The sequence below is a fragment of the Canis aureus genome, chromosome 5, assembly GCF_053574225.1.
Source record: "Canis aureus isolate CA01 chromosome 5, VMU_Caureus_v.1.0, whole genome shotgun sequence".
NCBI lineage: Eukaryota > Metazoa > Chordata > Mammalia > Carnivora > Canidae > Canis > Canis aureus.
Window position 1 is genome coordinate 79,089,326 of NC_135615.1, and position 19,240 is coordinate 79,108,565.

At 52.6% G+C, this 19,240-nt stretch overlaps 2 protein-coding genes across 2 annotated transcripts in view; one reads left to right on the forward strand and one right to left on the reverse strand.

Annotated features, from left to right (window-relative positions):
• DDOST (dolichyl-diphosphooligosaccharide--protein glycosyltransferase non-catalytic subunit) lies at positions 1 to 7,711 on the forward strand. Its single transcript, XM_077899325.1, has 11 exons — positions 1 to 197; positions 412 to 522; positions 3,130 to 3,216; positions 4,122 to 4,225; positions 4,330 to 4,424; positions 4,727 to 4,820; positions 5,212 to 5,360; positions 5,769 to 5,916; positions 6,475 to 6,595; positions 6,699 to 6,805; positions 6,895 to 7,711. The coding sequence occupies exons 1-11, from the start codon at positions 44 to 46 to the stop codon at positions 7,042 to 7,044; spliced, it is 1,320 nt and encodes a 439-aa protein (XP_077755451.1). The 5' UTR covers positions 1 to 43; the 3' UTR covers positions 7,045 to 7,711.
• PINK1 (PTEN induced kinase 1) overlaps positions 7,617 to 19,240 on the reverse strand; it is a 17,988-nt gene continuing 6,364 nt past the window's right edge. Inside the window, exons 2-8 of the mRNA XM_077899314.1 lie at positions 17,668 to 17,949; positions 15,044 to 15,144; positions 11,927 to 12,109; positions 11,301 to 11,464; positions 10,235 to 10,362; positions 9,668 to 9,904; positions 7,617 to 8,866 (exon numbers count right to left, since the gene is read on the reverse strand). Of these exons, the coding sequence (XP_077755440.1) occupies positions 8,609 to 8,866; positions 9,668 to 9,904; positions 10,235 to 10,362; positions 11,301 to 11,464; positions 11,927 to 12,109; positions 15,044 to 15,144; positions 17,668 to 17,949 (1,353 nt within the window). The 3' untranslated portion in view covers positions 7,617 to 8,608. The remainder of the gene's footprint in view (positions 8,867 to 9,667; positions 9,905 to 10,234; positions 10,363 to 11,300; positions 11,465 to 11,926; positions 12,110 to 15,043; positions 15,145 to 17,667; positions 17,950 to 19,240) is intronic.

Consider the following 19,240-nt stretch of genomic DNA (forward strand, 5'->3'; position numbering starts at 1 on the left):
CTTCCGGTGCCCGGGGGCGGGGGTTCTTGGCCGGAGGAGGAAGATGGAGGCCGGCGCCGCGGCCCGCGCTTGGTCGCTGCTGTGGCTGCTGCTGCCCTTGCTTGGCCCGGTGTGCGCCAGCGGCCCTCGCACCTTGGTGCTGCTGGACAACCTCAACCTGCGGGAGACGCACTCGCTCTTCTTCCGCAGCCTGAAGGGTGAGCGCGGGGCCCGAGGGGGCGGCGGCGGAGAGGCGGGTGGGACAGGCCCCCGCGGTCCAGGGCCGCGACCGCCGCCGCTCCCGCTGCTGCTCCGCGAAGGGGCTGCAGCGCTGGCCGCTCCTGGGCGGGCGGTTGCGGCGGCCGCGTCTCCGCGGCGGTGCTTTCCCCTGGCGGCCCGTCGGCCTCAGCCGCCTGCCTTCCGCTCGTCCAGACAGGGCCTTCGAGCTGACGTTCAAGACCGCAGACGACCCCAGCCTGTCCCTCATCAAGTACGGGGAGTTCCTCTACGACAACCTCATCATCTTCTCCCCCTCGGTCGAAGGTGAGGCCTGCGCGTCGCTCCCAGAACTGGGATTCAGGGCCCAGGATGGATTGGTGGCGCTCTTCTGGGCCTTGTGCGTCCTCTGGGTGGTGGCCTGGGTGCCCACCCTGGGGAAGAGGGAAATGGGGGCGCCTCCTTTCTGAAAGACGCAGCTGAGGGACGTGGGGGCAGGTGTTGCGCAGACGTGGAGCCGCAGGCCCTGCTACCCTGAGAGGGAAGGGGCCTGATGGGAAAGATGGAGACCCCCTGCTTGTTTTGGCCTGTGTGGGTGGGAAAAAATGGCAAGCTGTTCCCATAGTCTGTCTGCAGGGGGCATTGTGATGGTGGAGCGCAGGAATTCAGGTGGATTTACAGCCTCATAATCGAGAAAGAACATTAGCCATCATCTAGGCCAGGCCCCCGTCGGAGGCTGGACGGGTGTATCCAGGGCCTAGTAGAGGGCTGGCCGTTGAAGAGCATGAATGTCCCCGCTGGATTATCCAGCAGGTACTTCAGTATTCCTGTGACACAGAGTTTACGAGTTGTGCTCAGGTGGATGGCAGTGTCACCGAAAAGGAGGCAAGCTGTGGGTGAGGCGGGTTGGCAGAAGGCCGAGCCGGGGTCTTGCTCTGGGAATGTCTGAGAACCTAAACAGTGTTTCTCAGATCTTGGTTGTTTGCATACCTCCTCCTGAGCTTTGCGGCGTTCCATATCGCCTGTCAATAATTACTGAATTCTTTAAATTGACCCTCTTTTTAAAAATTATAACATCTTGGGCAGCCCGGGTGGCTCAGCGGTTTAGCGCCGCCTTCAGCCCAGGGTTTGATCCTGGAGACTCAGGATCGAGTCCCACGTCGGGCTCCCTGCATGGAGCCTGCTTCTCCCCCTGCCTGTGTCTCTGCCTCTCTCTCGCTCTCACTCTGAATAAGTAAATCTTTAAAAAAAATAATAATAAAGATACGACTATGAGAATGGCCTTCCTTCCTGAAGGGTAATTTTCAGGAAAAGGCAACTTACCTTCAGGCACAGACAGGACACCTTGTACCTGGGGACTTTATCTCTTCTACTACATTCAGAAAGCCGTCTATCCACCCTCCTACAGAGAGGCCAGAGTCCTAGACAATTCATTTTTTTTTTAGTCGTATCTTTAAAAAGGCATATTACGGACTTATTTCCAGCTGCCTCATGGATGTACAATGGACATATATCTGGTTTCAGTACATGGCAGTTCCACCCTTGCTGTCGCTGGGGCTGGAAATTTTGGGGTTGTCCTTAGCACGTCTGTCTCTCTCACACTCCCTATCCGGTCTGTCACAGGCCCTGCTGAGTTTGCCTTTAGAGTAGGAGCACAGGCCCACCTCCCTCTCCCCTTCCTCCCTCTCCGTCTTTTTGCTCTTCACTGCCTGGATTATCACAGTGGCCTCCTAACCCACTGCTCTGCTTCCACCCCATACCAGATTCTCCACCCAGCTGCCAGAATCGTCCTTTAAAAATATAAATCAGGTCATGTTGGTGTCCTGTTCAAAAGCCTCCAGTGGCTTTTCCTGATGGCCACCCTCTCTGGGGCCTGTAAAGCTTGTGAGCTGCCCTCCCTCCTTCAGCACGGCCTCATTTGCATTTACCCCTTCATACTGCACCTGAGCCACACTGGGCTCCTTGCTGGGACAGGCTCACCCGCCTCGGGAACCTTGCACCTGTCCTTCACCTGTCGTTCTGGATTGCCGCCCCAGCCCCCGCCATGGTGCCTGGACCACTCTCACACCTCAGATGCTACTTGCCCCAGGTCTTCCCTGACCAGCCTTAGTATGTAGCTCCCTCTCCCTCTCACTGCCCACCCCGGTCCCCTGCCCGCAGGAAATAATGTTCCTGTAATGACTGAGTTCCTGAGCACCCCTTGCATTGCTTTGTGTTAAACATCATGGTGCACTTTGGGGAAGACGCTTGATCTGGTTCTGGATGCTCATGGCAGCCCCCTGACTGGATCTACTGACCAAAGAAAGATACTGTCTCGTTAGTACAAATGTTGGAAGTTAATGAGCTTTTTGGCGATTACTTTAATAAAAGCAGTCTTCAGGGTGGTTCTGTTCTGGCTCTTATGGATCTAAATTATAGGATTAATAGGGGAAAAATTATTTGTGTTGGCAAATGAGTACTAGTGTCAAGTGGCCGCATCGTCCTCAGATTCAGAAGTGCTCGATCTCTGTTAGAAGTGAAATCGATGGGTTCTGGAAAACTTAGCATGAGTGGCTCCAGCGACGACAGAGGTCCTGCTGTGAAAGGTGCAGGTGATGAGTTGGAGTCAAGGTGTGCCATGAAATGGGGTGGGAAAAGGCAGCAGCATTTCTGAACATAGATCTTCTATGTGACTTAAAATTTGCGTGACCAACTTGACAACTCTAACTGGTAGGTGTTGACTATGTCGTTTATCCCTCTGAAAGTTAAAAGTTTATGAACTCAAGGCATTACTGTTGGATCTTCAGTTTGGGAAAACGGGCATATACGGTAAACGGCCATCTCGTTTTGGGCCTCCGAGGGCTCTGTGGCTGCTCTGTGGCCCCCCCCCCCCCCCACTCCTGGCCCATGTGCCAGAGGAGCAGTGTGGCTCACCGCGTCTGTCACGCCTTTCAGATTTCGGAGGCAACATCAATGTGGAGACCATCAGTACCTTCATCGATGGTGGAGGCAGTGTCCTGGTAGCTGCCAGCTCAGACATTGGTAAGTCTGACCTGATACTTTCCACCATTTCTCCAGTAAGCTTGGCAGGTTTTATAAACGGAAGCTGCCGGATTGGCGCCTACTGGACGCCTGGGCAGGGGGTGCGGGAACTACAGAGCCGTTCTGTCCCTCCTGTGCTTTCCTGTGACCAGAACCAGGTTGACGTGGGGCCTGGTCAGCACTTAGGATCCTGTTTTTTTCCCAGTTTTGTCTTTTCCATTACAAAAAGTAGGGGCTACTTGGGCAGACCCCAGAGCATTTTGATTATTTTTGTCCCTGGAAGTAGGGAGAGAGCAGTGTCCTGAAGCCTGCACACATATCAGCCAGCTTCAACAGGTGTCCTTGCCTCGCCAGGCTTGTTTTGTTTTTCTTAGCATTGACAGGTGTTTAGTTTATTTTTTTAAAAAAGGTTTTATTTATTTGAGAGCACAAGAGTGGGAAGGGGGAGGGAAAGGGAGAAGCAGACTCCCCACCAAGCAGGGAGCCCTGAGACCAGGACCTGAGCCAAAGGCAGTTGCTGAACCCACTGAGCTGCTCAAGTGCTCCAGCACTGACAGATGTTTAAAACCGTTCTGGGTGGGCTTCTTACTGGGGTGACGACGAGAAGAGAAGTCCTATGAGGCCAGGCTCGTCCATGTTAAATCTGTTTGAGGTAATTATTTTGCCTCATTGGGAGTTTCTGTGGCTCGTGGGCGGAGAAAGGCAGGCGGTGGTTTGTTACTGAGATGCTGACCCCCCTGCTCAGAATACCGTGCGGTGGTCAGAGGTCCGGCTGGGGCTGAGCACACGGGGGAGCTGCAGGGCTTGGGATGACTGGGAGAGCACGAGACCAGGATACCAGTGACATTGCTGGGCCCAGGGTGCACCTGCCAGGGCTGAGCCAGGCATTTCTTGGGTCTGTGCAGGTGACCCTCTTCGAGAGCTGGGCAGCGAGTGTGGGATTGAGTTCGACGAGGAGAAGACAGCTGTCATTGACCATCACAACTATGACGTCTCTGACCTCGGCCAGGTAACCAGGCCCCGTCCCTTCCAGGCTGAGGGAGGAGGGAAGCAGGGAGCCCTCCGCATGTGGGCATCTTTTCCTGACCTCCATTTTTTGCCCTGCTGCTGCAGCATACGCTCATCGTGGCCGACCCCGAGAACTTGCTGAAGGCCCCAACCATCGTCGGGAGGTCATCGCTGAACCCCATCCTCTTTCGAGGTGTTGGGTGAGTGAGCAGGCACAGGGTGCTAGAAACCTGGGAGGGACAGGATCACTCTCTTTTGTTGGGAGACTAACGCAAACGCGGTGATTTGGGGACATTCCTTTCCCTAGAGGATGTGGGCAAGGTTAGTGGAGGACACACTGAGTCAGAATCATGGGTGCAGTGAGAGAGGAGCTACTGGTGCAGCAGGGTTCGGCTGCTGAGTAAAGCGGGACTCATCCTGGTGAAGAAATGGCCCTTGGGGACCCCTGGCCCCTGGGCTCAGTCCTTGGCATCAGTGTTGGGTGTTTGCTTTTCCTTCCCAGGATGGTAGCTGATCCAGACAACCCTTTGGTATTGGACATCCTGACGGGCTCTTCTACCTCTTACTCCTTTTTCCCGGACAAGCCTATCACCCAGGTGAGGGGCCTGTGGCAGCACTGAGGCCTCCAGGTCGTGGGCCTGGTGGTACAGCACTTTATTTGAAAATGAGAAGTGGGGCGCCTGGGTGGCTCAGTCAGTTAGGTGTCCAACTCTTGGTTTTGGCTCAGGTCACGATCCCAGGGTTGCGAGATGGAGCCCTGTGTTGGGCATGGAGCTTGCTTGGGATTCTCTCCCCATCTTGTACCCCCTCTCTTCCCCACCCCCAGTGTAACGTGAGGCAAGCAGGAACGTGCCTTTCGCAGAGGCTGGGCAGGGAAAGGCCGGTGGGAGTGGGGAGGGGCAGAGGTGGTAGGGCCCGGGTGGTTGTGGTCTAGCCGCCATCCTCTTGCCCCGGCTCTCCTGGATGACTGTGCCCCATTGCTCACAGTACCCCCACGCCGTGGGGAAGAACACCCTGCTCATTGCTGGGCTGCAGGCCAGGAACAATGCCCGGGTCGTCTTCAGTGGCTCCCTGGACTTCTTTAGTGACGCCTTCTTCAACTCTGCAGTGCAGAAGGCGGCGCCCGGCTCCCAGAGGTTGGTGCGGGTGGGCTCTGGGCCTTGCGGTCTGGTGCTGGGGAGGGAGGAGCCTATTTAGCTGGAACTGTCCAAGGCTAGCTGTCTTCAAATACTTTAAATTATCTAAAGACTTGACCTTATTGCTGTGTCGTTGGTGTTGGCACTCTGAACTTTTCAAAGCAGTGATGGCTTATGTGGAGGTATTTCGATAATCGTATTTGTTGTGCAGGTGAACCCCAAAGCCACACCACCTCACAGCTTCTCTGTGTTCTCGTTAAGCAGGATACCTCGATATGTAACGCCCCAGGCAGAAACTATAGTTTTGTGCAGTTTAACTCTACAGATAATGAACTAGTCTTGCCAATCAGGCACCAGTGGAAAGAAGTTGGTTCCGGTGCTCTAGGCTCTCGTTCTCCCTTCCTGCAGGTATTCCCAAACAGGCAACTATGAGCTAGCTGTGGCCCTCTCCCGCTGGGTGTTCAAGGAGGAAGGTGTCCTCCGTGTAGGGCCTGTGTCCCACCATCGGGTGGGTGAGACAGCCCCACCCAATGCCTACACCGTCACTGACCTCGTGGTAAGAGCATCTTAAGAACCCCCTGGCGTTTTGGCCAAGTTGCTTCAGCTTGAAGGATTTACTGAACGTCTCTCTGATGGGCTTAGCAGCCTCAATACGGAACGATAAATTTATCTCTATCCCTAAGAAAGTAAGTCAGCACGGGTGCAGAGAGCCTGGCACGTAAGCTAATGTCTAAGGAGACCTTTGTAAGGGGTGTGGTTTGCTTTGGAAGTGCCGAAGTGGGAGGGCTTTGCTGGTCACACTGCTGGGGGTGGGAGTCACAGAGAAACATTGGAGTAGGCAGGAGGAAAAGCATAGGCGGGAGAAGTGGGGGAGTGGGGTGGGGGGCAAGCTGGCAGTGAAGGTGGTAGCAGGGAGGCCCAGAGGGCCCACTCGCCAGTGGAGTGTGGTCTGGGTATGGACCTTGATGGTCCTGTGATGAGCCGTGACTGGGAGTTCCTGTCCCAGGGCGGGGGCTCGCCCTGGAGTTCCTGCCAGGGTCACGAGTGATTCAGAGCAGCTCTGAGGCTGGTCCCACACCCCCACCCCCACCCCCAAACCGGCCTGTTGTCTCAGGAGTACAGCATTGTGATTGAGCAGCTCTCAAATGGAAGATGGGTCCCCTTTGATGGTGATGACATTCAGCTGGAATTTGTCCGCATCGATCCTTTTGTGAGGACCTTCTTGAAGAAAAAAGGCAAGTAGTGTTCTTGCACGGGAGAGCTGCAGGGTGACAGTCCCACTGTGGCTCCAGTGAGGCAGGAAACCCCTCCTGGTTATGGTCTCGGATCTTCCCCCAGGTGGCAAATACAGCGTCCAGTTCAAGTTGCCTGATGTGTATGGGGTGTTCCAGTTTAAAGTGGATTACAACCGGCTAGGCTACACGCACTTACACTCTTCCACTCAGGTGAGCACAAGTCACAGTCCCCTTTTTGGTCAGAGTGGCCCTCCTGCGCTGCTGAGTGGCCAGAGCCCATCACCTCTGTCCTGTGGCAGGTGTCCGTGAGGCCGCTCCAGCACACGCAGTACGAGCGCTTCATCCCCTCGGCCTACCCCTACTACGCCAGCGCCTTCTCCATGATGCTGGGGCTCTTCATCTTCAGCACAGTCTTCTTACACATGAAGGAGAAGGAGAAATCTGACTGAAGGGGCAGAGCCAGGGCTCCTGACGACAGGCACTTGGGAGTTCTGCGGGCCTGTGTCTTCCTCACGGCGGGCTTTGTTCTGTTGTTAAAGCTGTGGGACCGTGGCACAGCCTTACCTCAGGGGAGATGCGGCACTGAGTACCGAGGGAGGGGGGTGGGGATGAATTTTCTGTGAGTTTTTCCACCTAATGCTAAGTGGTATTTTTCATATGTGGTCACTCTCATTTCTAAGATAAACATTGCCCTCCAACTCCATCTGGCCCATGTGCTTTCCTGTGGCGGGGGTGCTGTTCACCACAGTAAGTGGCCTCTCAGTGTTGCTGACCAAAGTGTGAAATCCTAGAGCTTCAGGGGAGAGGACGTGGGGGAAATCCGGGGCTTGACTTTATAATAGGATTATAGAGATGAAAAGTACACCTTGCTTTAGGCAACAGTTGGGATTCCTAAGACGCATGTGTAAGAGCATATGTGAAATCCCTTCCCCATTGTTGATCTCTACTCACAGAATTTTGTCTTTATTATGGTGTAAGAATCACTCTTAAAGCCACATATTCAATTCAAAGCAAATACGTGTTCTGCAGTTGCAAATGTGTATTTAATTCTTCACAATTCCTGTAAGAAATGCTAATCAAGGCAAATCAGCAAGTAAAACACACTGTTAATTTCCACTTCATCATTTCATCATTGCTCTAGCTCTGCTCAACCCGATTCAGTAGCTGGAGGAGCTCTGGGAGTGCTTCCTCAGAGACATTCTAGAGCTTTCCAGGCCTCGCTGGCTGTCTCTTCTTTCTGATACCTGAATATACTGACCTGGGCAAGTGTCTGCTTAGCTCAGAAAACATGCAGACCGAGGCCCTGGCTGCCACTTTCAAACAAGCCGGAATTCCGTTTCCAGAGTCCCGCCCTGCCAGCCCCTGCCTTGCCTGGAGCCCCCCCTCTAACAGACCCGCTTGGCTATGGACTTTGCAGAGGTCTGTGAGAAGGGAGGGCTTTGGGGCCTGCCCTTAACCCCTGACCCTCTTCTCACCTGCAGAGAACTCACTCCTGTGGATCTGTACTCCGATCTCAGCACATTTTGTTAGCAAACTATGTCTTAGGGGCAGTCTGGCCCACTGCCTGTTTTTTGTATGGCCTGCAAGCTAAGAGGGGTTTTCATGTTTTTAAATAACTGAAAAAAATTAATATTTACTGACACATGAAATTGAAATTTCCATATATTTACGAATTTCCGACTGCTTCTGTGCTACCACAGTGGAGTAGCCGGACTGGTGTATTTACCGTCGGGCCCGCTCTGCCCTAGTCCAGCTTCTCACATCACAGGTGAGAGAACCTCACGCAGTTAGACGATGGACCTAAAGTCGCACAGCTAGGGGGAGTTAGCTACAGACTGTGAACCTGGCTGCCAGCCGTCCCTTCCATTTGCCAAACTAGAGGCCTCCTGCAGTGTTCCCCTGCCATCCACCCTGGCGCCTGGGAGCCCCGCCCCGCCTGCAGCACTCACAGACCAGCACCACACAGATGTTGCTAAGTTCTTTTAGTAAAATGCACTAGCTACAGCGGAGCCCTCACGGGGCTGCTCTCCAGGAGTAGAGGAGCAGGGCTGCCTGGCACAGCGCTTCGTACTCCAGGTTGGCTAGAAATAACATCTTCATCTTGGTTTCCACGCAGCTCTTCTCCGTGAGCCGGTCAGCCAGCAGAGTGGCAGCTGACTGCTGGAGGAGCCAGCCAATCATCTTGTCTAGTTTTAGATTCTTCAGGGCGAGAGTATGTTCACCCCAGAGGCTTAAATGAAGCACATTAGCAGCTACTCGGGCAGATGGTCTCTGCAACAGGCAGGAAAACAAGCTTAGAACCTCGACAGCAAAGCATTCGGCCCACAACCCGATCTGTTAATGAATCCTCATTTTAGGGTCTTCCCTTCTGTGGCCCCAACCAAATTCTTGTTCACCCCTTTGTCTCTCCTTCCTGCAACTCCGTTCACTTCCTGACACCTGCTGGCTGCGCTCTACCCATGCCCCAGCTTTTCCAGGGACACACACGTGCTCCGGGCCATCAGCCTCCCCACTGTGGAAGGCCCACAAACTGCCTGGGTTACCAGCAGGCTCTCGAGGGGGGCCGCCTCTCACCGGCTGTGGTGCTGACAGCATGCCCCCAGGGGGAGGGAAGTGGTTGAGTAGTTTGAACCCCGCCTGCCTTTGTGCTCTCCCACTAGGCTTACCACCTGACCTGGGCCCGCCACTCCCAATTACATCTTCAAATACCTTAGCCTTTCTATTCCTTTATGTCAACTTCGAAATGTCCACATCTGTTTTTGGGAAAGGTCTTCATCTCTCATTAGATGCCAGCTGTTCCTCTAAGCTACAACTCCATTAAACATTTCTTAAAAGTGCATCTTCTTCCCTCTAAGTAACTTAAGCCACTAGAGCCAAGAAGAGTTGCACTGCTGGAATGCTAATTCGGTGCTAGCTCCTCTACTCCCAGTTACACTAAGGTTTCTTCCCCTGTACTTGGCCTTTTCTTTGTAAGACAGAGTTGCTTGTGTGTCACTCTCGTCTTGCCCAAACTGGGTCTTTACTCTGGAACATAAACTTCCACAGTCCCTGTAAAACCCAGGACAGCCTCACCTTGCTGGCCTCTCGCTGGAGCAGTGACCTCACCAGCTGTCTTGCATCCAGAGGGACTGACTCGGGCATCGCGGGCAGCTGAGCCTCCTGGTAACTGCGGCTTTCAAGGTGGGCCCTGCCCTGGCCATAAAAGGGATTGGGGAGCCCGAAGATTTCATAGGCAAGCGTACCCACGGCCCAGGCATCAGCCTTACTGTAGTCGATCACTGCCCTGGGGCCTGGGCAGGCAGTGGACACCTGTTTGGAAAGCAACAGGTGAGCTTCACACTGCTGGCATTTCTAACGCATTCATATGCCTCGACGGCACCTGGGCTAACCTGAACCCCGTCCTAAGGAGCCTAGAATTTGAGTGAGTTGTGGCTCAGACCCAGAATCTGCGTAGGCCGCCTACTTTGCACCCACAAGACACGCATCACCTGGGAACATTAGGGAGGGCCAGATGAACACACACGGACAAGGGACTTGTGCCAAAATAAGGTCAGAAAAGATGGAGCGAGTCTCGTCCTCTCAGCTGAAACAAGATGGAGAAGTCTGCTGATGGCACAGGACACGCTCCGCAGGACTCACCTCTGGAGCCATCAGGCAGCCGTTTCCGCCCCGATCCACATACCAGCTGGTGAAAGGCAGCTGCAGGCCGGTGCGCTCGTCAGCCAGGCAGCAGCCAAAGTCTGCGATCACCAGCCAGGGGCAGCCATCTGGGGAGGGGACAGGCAGAGGGGAGTGATGGATTCCTTAGGATTCCAGAGGCCTTCCTAAGCCCTCCTGCAGCCACCAGGACGTGGATGAGGGGTAAGGGGCCTCAGTGCCAGCCCAGGGCTGCAGGCCAGCAAGCCTGGCTGGGTGCCCGCTCACCAGAGCGCGCTGGGGAAGGCGAGGCAGCTACAGGAGCACGGAGATGCCTCCGGAAAATCAAAGCCCTCAAGCAAAGAACTGGATAAAGTTTGGCTCCTTGTAACTGATCAGGTAATAGGAGCTATCCCAACCCTGAAGGGGCTGCTCACAGTCTACTCAGCGGACGGCCCTTGGCCCTAAGAGCACTTCTGCCCCAAGGACCTTTGATCTCAACTTGAAACCCCAAATCCAAACCCAAGAAACAGGTATGTTAGGATTGTAAAAGGATTCACACAGACTTCCTTTAAAAAGCTAGTTCCTTTAGCAATTTAGTGGCACATTACTTTAAATCTTCTACTTCAAAATTTACGAGATCTACGACTCCTTCACGGTATTGTGGGTTAAGTGGCCATCCAGCCTCTACGTCACTGCTTCCTGTGTGGGAAACGGGCGCTCATCATTTCCAGGGGCAGCTAGGCTTACATTCGGGCAGCTCTCACTGTTTAAAAATTCTTTTTCTACTGAGCTAATTCTTCTTTCCTTTGAGAAAACTTCCACCACCGAGGTTTTTATTCTGAAAGTGGGCAACACAGGGACTATTAATCATCACCCTATAAGCCCCATGAAGAGAACGAAAGCCTCTATTTTGAAGGGGTGAGAGCTCATCTCTGACGTACAGAGCTAAATTAAAACACAACTTCTAATAGAACACAAAACCCGAAAGGACTGGAAGGGTCCTAGACACCTGCAGACCTGAAGTCTGGTACCCCGGGAGAGCTGGCAGGGTGTGGCCGGGACCCACCTGTATCCAACTCCACGAGAATGTTGTCAGATTTTAAGTCTCTGTGCGCGACGCCCTGTTGAACCAGATGATCCACCGCCTCCAGCAGCTGTAAGATCATCACGGTGGCGAGGCGGGGACTTGGGGTGTTCTCGCGGAGGTACTGGCGCAGCGTACAGGGGTAGCTGGTGGAGAGGGTGACAGGGCCTCTGGCTGTCGCACATCAGTGGTCCCCAGCAGCTTTATTGCTATAGGATGATGGCCCTTTCTCTTCTGTAGTTTTTTTCTCTTTTTCCCCAAGTATCCTTTCTGTTACCACCCATTACCCTGAAGTTAGGAAGAGCTGGGGCCCCACATGATGGAAGTAATGGTACAGGTAACCCCTTCTTCACCATGCTGGTGACAGCAATGCCAGTAGGTGCAGAGGGTGAGGAAGGAGAAGTGTTTTTACACAATTGGTAAGGCAAGCCACAGAGAGGGGGCAAGAGTCAAGTGTACTAAAAACACTAGCGAGAACTCCATTTTCATGAAAAGTCACCCCAAAGGGACCCTCTTCTGTGGGGCAGTATGCCCTCAGCACAGGTGAGGGTCCCCCTCCCCTGCCACCCTGGGGCTCCAGGTGCAGAGGCAGGACCAGTCCTACTTACTTCTTCATAACGAGGAAGAGCGTCCGCCCGTGGCCCAGGCCTTCGGGGTGAAGACGTGGGGGCAGCACATCAGGGTAGTCAACCAGGGCTCCTGGCAGCAGTGGTACAGAAGAGGTGAAGGCACGAAAGACCCGGATGATGTTGGGGTGAGGGGCCAGCTGCTTGGGACCACCCTTGGATTTTCTAGTTTAGCCAAATGGGACGAATGTATGAGTCCAGTATCAGATATAACAGTTGGAAAAATAATCATGCCACAATAAATACTGACATTTATTCACCCACTTTTTTAATCAAATATTTACTGTAGATCTGCTATGTGTCAGGTGCAGAACCTGGTGCTAGAGCAAAAAGATAGACCCATAATGATGACTCATCACACTGATGATGCCGGCGGCCCATTCGTCTGTACATCCATCGACCCCATGCAGTAGAATACAGAGGTTAGGAGACTCTGGAATCAGACTAGGTGGTTTGAATTCCAGGTCTGCTCCTGAAGCCCCAGCCCCGTTACTTCTCGGCTCAGTCTCAATTGCCAAAGGAAAGGTGGTAACATAACTCGTAAGGTTGTAATACTTCTATAAAGGATCTAGAATCTCTGGTGGCAAGTTCTAGTTAACCCTTAACATGAAGTATGAACTCAATTAAATCTTTGTTGAATGACTGGATGGTCACAGATACAGTTTGTAGTACAGAGGTCACCTGCCTTCCCCTCCTCCCCAGGGGCCCCACAGCCTTGCTGTGGCACAATGGCTGGGTTCTGGGTGGACTGAGTCAGCCTCTTATGTATTGGCCCCACCTGTCAGGGCAAGGAGCCTGCAGTCACATCTGAGATACAAATAGTTGGGGGGGAAAGGGATGGAAGCCAGTTATATTCTCTTTGAGGAGCACTAATGAAAGAACATGGTGGTAACCTAGCAGTCAGTAATGAAGGTGAAGGACGCCTTGAGACTTGACTGGGGCCACGGAAAGCCAAAGAGGTGTGGAAAGCAAAGGCACACAGAAACGGAAGAGCTGGGGCACCTGGGTGGTTCAGTGGTTGAGCATCTGCCTCAGGGTGTGATCCGGGGTCCTGGGATCAAGTTCTGCATCTGGCTCCTGGTAGGGAGCCTGCTTCTCCCTCTGCCTATGTCTCTGCCTCTCTCTCTGTGTCTCTCATGAATAAATAAATAACATTTTGCAGGAAAAAAAAAACAAAAACAAAACACCCAGAAGAGCTATGGGGTGAGAAATACGGACCCAGGGTGGTAGAGAGCAGAGAATGGAACAGAAGCCCAGAGACATGAAGACAACACCGAGGGGGCAAGATGCCTGCCCCCGTCCTAAGATCAGCCTCGGTCCCGAGCTCTGTGGAAACCGTCCACGTGCGGCCTACTGCTTTCCCTTGAGTCCATCTGAGTGCACCCCTGTAAGCAATCAAGGGCGCTCAAGCATTGTTCCTAGCCTTGGGCCACTGGGGCTAGTGGGAGCGTCAGGATCGCAGCCCAAGGCCCTCCAGCCACAGTGGGAAAGCTCTGCCCGCTGCTGTGAGAGCCCAGGGGATGGTGTGGCTGTGTCTGAGCGGAGGCCTGGAGTGGGGCAGGGGGCTGTGGGGAGGGCAGCCCTAGGAGCACTAACTGCATGCAGAAGACAGGCGAGGAGGAGCGTGGCGCAGGTAGGGCTGCATGTGGGGGAGGGCAGTTATGAATTCAGTAGGGCGGAGCACAGGGTGTAAAGGGGACAAGATCTGAAATCAGGTGGGAGAAGTGGAGGAGCCGATCACCAGGCTGAGCCTGAGGCCCCTGGATGAGCAGGGGCTAGGTAGGAATGTGCCCACAGTGCTCTCAGGGGCTGAGACACTTTCTCCTGCGTCACTGATGTCATCAGCACCTTAGGTAATAGACCTTCCGTCATACTCATGGACTCATTGGACGGACATTTACTGAGCTGTACGGTACTCAGCAAACAAAACAGGAAAGCCCTGCCCTCAGAGAGCTCACAGTATGCAGGAGAGACAGAGACAAAGGCAGCTATGAGTTAAGGTCATGGGGAGAAGTGCGAAGAAAAAAAACTCCCTCTCTGACAGGGAGCACTTCAGATGGGAGGTCTGGGCAGCCCCCGCAGCAAGGCGTCAGTGCTCCCAGGGACGCCACAGCCCGCCAGCGGCGAAGTGAACACACCTGAGGACAACTGTCCCCGCTCCGAAAGCAGCAGACACTCCCTCCACAGCGGACCCACTCTTCCCTACAAAGGGCTAAGGAGAGGACGAAAGCAAGCTCACCAAGCAGCTGTCTCTGCTGGCCTGCACGGCCCCCGTCAGGAGAGCCTTCTAAACCTCGGAAGGGGCTTTCCATGTGCTTTCTCAAGGCCCTATATCTTCCCTCCAGCTTCTGACTGCACCAGGTATATAAACCAACCCTCTATTAAGTCGCCACGGTGCAGCTCTTCCTGTGGTCTACAAACATGGAAGTGAGCACACCTGTCACACTTAGCGTTCATCGTCGCCGCCACACACCGGCTCCTACAAAGAGGAGCGTGGGCTGCCAACCACCCCCTTCCCTCTGTGGAGAAGGCCTCTTCGCCTACTTCTCTGCCCAACTGGTACCTAGTCAACCCTTCAAGAGGCCTTTCCCAATGGGCTCCCCAGCACTGAGCATCCATGATTCTAGCACTTACCATCCTGGCCTCTGCTCCCGACTCGTCTGGCTCCTCTGCCACATGCAGAACTCTTAGGGAATAGGCCACATTTTTTTTTTTTTTTTTTTAATGCTGAGACTGGAATGAGAGCTACCTGCACTGGGGACAGAGTTCAGTTTGTATGGACAGGTGGCTTTCCACCTAGACATTACTTAAGAAGAATCAGAAGTCTGATCAATTTTCCAGAATTCTGAATTGGGCATTTTTGGATGGCCTTCTCTCTCTGCTCCAGTGTGAATCAGCCCCCTGCACCTTTAGTTGGAGTCAGATGATCTGCAATCTTCCCCAAGCTGAATTATCCAACAACTACAAATCTACCACTAACTAAAGTTAGTGAGCATTCAGCGAGCATTTACTATTACATGTCTGTCAGACACATGAGAACACAGGTGAGGAATCTGCCCTCCAAGAACTCATAGCCAGTCTGGGCAGATGAGTGCTTACCTGTAAGTGACCGCTCCGTACTCCCCAGCCAAGGCCACTCGACTAGCTGGGACGAGTTCCTGGCTCATTGTGCTAAAGATGGCTTCACTGGAGGAGCCCGCCTGAAACACGAGCACGAATTCAGGGTTATACCGACCTGAGCACATCCAAGTCCTCCTTGTAATCTGGACCACAGAGCTACCGCCTAGAATTGTTTGGTTTCTTTTTTTAAAGGTTTTGGGGATCCCTGGGTGGCTTAGCGGTTTAGCACCTGCCTTTGGCCCAGGGCATGATCCTGAGTCCCGGGGTCGAGTCCTGCATTAGGCTCCCTGGAGGGATCCTGCTTCTCCCTCTGCCTGTGTCTCTGTCTCTCTCTTTCTCTCTGTCTCTCATGAATAAATAAATAAAATATTTTTTAAAAAAAGGTTTTATTTTTAAGTAATTGCTACACTCAACATGGGGCTTGAACTCAATTCCAAGAGGTGCATGCTCCACCAACTGAGCCAGCCAGCCACACGCTCCTAGAGTTGGTTTTGACATTCAAGGTAAGATAACTCTCTGGGGTGCCTGTGTGGCTCAATCTGCTAAACATCTGACTTTGGCTTGGGTCATAATCCTGGGGCCCTGGGATTGAGCCCCGCATCAGGCTCCCTGCTTGGTGGGGAGCCTGCTTCTCCCTCTCTCACTGCCCCTCCCCTTCAGAGCTCATGCTCTTTCAAATAATGAATAAAATCTTTTAAAAAGGAAAAAAAAAAAAACAACTCTCTGCAGCAGCAAGCCAAGCTAGTCTCTCCTAGGAGAGAGGGGGTGGAGATGTTATCCGTGCCAACCCCTACAGGGCTTCAACACCACACCTCAAACTTGGCAGCTCAGGGGCCCAGGGAAGAAGAGATGGCAAGTTAGGGTGAGGGACCTTTCTTCCTGCCATCGATGCTACTGGCCCTGGGTCACTAAGACTCCCCCTTGCAGGCTGCCTGCAGCAGACGGCAAAGCAGGACAAATCCACCCTGGATAAGTTGTGTTGAATCTCAGGATGACCTTCCCCAGCCTCCCCGTAAAAAGAAACAACAGCAAGAACCAAAGACGAGGACAGGCACCCTACTTTCCTTGTTTCATTACAAATGGCTCTCAGGTCCTATGGAACCTATTAGGAACCCTCTAGGAGTCAAGTCATTTAGCTTTCACAAGTGTAAAAGTTGTCACGCCCATCAGGAAGTTTTGATGCTAACACTGGGTGGTTCACAGGCAAAGGCCTTGGCTACTTGGTAGCTAGTAACCCAGCGTGGAAGGGCAACAGTCCAATAACCTTCATCCCCGAGATCAAAACCAGAAACTGTATTCTTCAGCGTCCAACATGAGCTGCCACGGCTGTGCCCCACCTTAGACTTGGGCGGATGCTCTGGGCAGGTGAAGGAACATCTGGTCTTAATTTTCTAAACCCACCTACAGGGCATCCCTGGGTAGCTCAGCGGTTTGGCGCCTGCCTTTGGCCCAGGGTGCGATCCTGGAGTCCCGGGATCGAGTCCTGGGATCGAGTCCCACGTCAGGCTCCCAGCATGGAGCCTGCTTCTCCCTCCTCCTGTGTCTCTGCCCCTCTCTCTCTCTATCATAATAAATAAATAAATCTTTAAAAAATAAAAAAAAAACTTTAAAAAAATAAAAAAATAAAATAAAAATAAAAAATAAAAAAATAATAAACCCACCTACATAGTGAGAAGGGAAAGAAATTACTCTAGACGAACTCTTTGTTTTTGTGGAGAAAAATATTCAATTTCCCTAAGCCTTGAGTCCTCCCAGAGGGGAAAGCTGGGAGATGACAAGCAAGCCTTTCATCTGGAGGGGAGCTTGAAGAGTGAGTCTGGAGGACAGGAGGCCCTCCTCTCCAGGCCCTCCTCTCCAGGGAGGCAGGTCAGGAGAAAGAGGGAGGATGGTGGGAACCGCACACCTGAATCCAGCTAGGTGGGTCAGCACCCACACGAGAAACCTGCTGTGATGTGTGTGGACCAGACCAGAAGCAGAGGCATCGCCTGGGAGCTGATCAGAAAGGCAGAGACCCAGCCCCCACCCCAGGCCGGAGGACTGGAATCCGCCTTTTAACCAGATCCTCAGGTGACTGGCAGCCTATCACGACCTGAGACTCCTGTGTGAGCGGGCGAGGAAGCCTAACCATACAAGAGCCCATCTGCCTCCTGGGAAAAAGCACTAGCAGGTCCACCAACATTGGGGCTTTTTTTTTTTTTTAAGATTTTATTTATTCATGAGAGATACACACAGAGAGGCAGAGACACAGGCAGAGGGAGAAGCAGGCTCCGTGCAGGGAGCCCGACGTGGGACTCATCCCAGGACCACGACCTGAGCTGAAGGCAGACGCTCAACCGGTGAGCCACCCAGGCATCCCAAGGGGCTTTTTTTTTTTTTTTTAATAAAGATCTTATTTATTTATTTGAGAGAGAGAGAGCATGAGCGGGGTGAGGAGCAGAGGGAGAAGCAGGCTCTCCGCTGAGCAGGGAGCTCATGTGGGTTTTCATCCCAGGACCCCGAGATCACAACCTGAGCTGAAGGCAGATGCTTAACCAAATGAGCCCCCAGGTGCCCCTAGTGTTTTAAGAAATGCCTAATTCCAAGATGAAAGGCCCCCTCCTCACCGAGATATTCCACATCATCTTGATGGCTAAGGGAAAGGTAGGGGCCTGTGAAGCTGGCTCCTCTTCTCGTGCATCGACATCTGGGCCTTGGCCTGGAAGAGGTCTGATGCTCTTCACCACCTCCCGGTTCTGGGGCAACACAGGCATGGTGGCTTCATACACAGCAGCACTGCAACCCTTGCCAATGGACTGCCCTATCAGATACTCCTCCAGCCGGAAGCCCTGCCAGCGTCTAGTGTCCAAAGGGTCAGGAAGCAGCTTGTTTTTCTGGGTGAAAATTGCCTGTGTGGAAGAAAATATGCACAATAAGCAGGATGCCTAGTGGGAGAGGGAGAGGTAGAGCCAGGCAAGGTCTTCACTGACAAGCTCAAGAGCTAATAAAAACACAAACCAAACTGGGTTTTACTGCTCATCCTGGGCTTAGGTGATCCTACCTTTCTCTCCCTTTATTCAGAATAATTTTTTCTCAAACTCTGTACCTGCATTGAAATCAGAGACAGCTGAACACAGAACACTGCATTGGTTAATAGGTCAAAACTTCTAAACTTTGCAGCCAGCACACCTCGCCTGTCAAGCTCCCTGCACAACCTTGGAGGCTTCTGATTACAGAGACAGCTCTTTGTGCAAGGGCCTTGGCAGGCAGCTACTAGATGGTTCTCGAGAGCTGTGGATGGCAGCTCTCCTCAGGTCTTCAGAGGAATACTAGGATTGATGTTTGGTTTAGTCTATGACTCATCTGCTACTAAAGCCACTACCAAAGGGTTTTGGAGTCTTTGTGTGGGCTGCCAGCCTGGCAGCTTGATCTGATTGTTCCTTTGGGCAATCAAGCAGCCCCATTTCTGGTGTCCTTGGCTGCGGACAACAGCTACCTCCCTGGGTTCCAAAGCAGCTCTAATAATTCTAAGATATCTGCAGGCTACCTCAGATTGTCTAGCTTCAGTCTGCAAGGCTTCCGGAGAAAGAGCAGTTTTAGGGAATGGAGAAAATTGGAAACCACAGTTTGGAGAATCATAGCCACATACTGGAAGAAACCAGAATTTAGGATCCAGCCCGGTTTTAGAGGCAAACAACAAACACCCAAAGACAGTGAATCTACTATTCACAAATGTGTGATTTTTCTCTCTAAAATCACCCTCATTTCCACCAAGGATAGCCAAATCAAGACTTCGGTTCTAACAATCCTGGCCTAATTATTTACATAAGCGCTGCAAGAATAGTGACTGGCTATATAAGGTTTGCTTTATTTTTAAACAGAAAATCTGCTTTGCTGGAACTTCTCATAAGGAATTTCAGACTGAACTTTTAATAGATCCTCAAGGCTAAGAAGCCAAGCCAAATAGTTGCCATCAGACTTTGCCTGCAGGTATTGCAGATATGAATAAATTCCTCTCTTCATGAGGTCCCCCAAATATCCTGAGGTTCCCGCACCTGCCAGGAAGTGACCTCTTTATTCACCCAGTAAGGCTGCTGGGTACCCTGTAAGTAAGGTCCTAGGCTGATTTTTTCCAAGGGGCTTCACTGGCTCATAAAGTCAACCTCAGTTCCTTAACGCTGTCTGGTCATATCTGAGTCT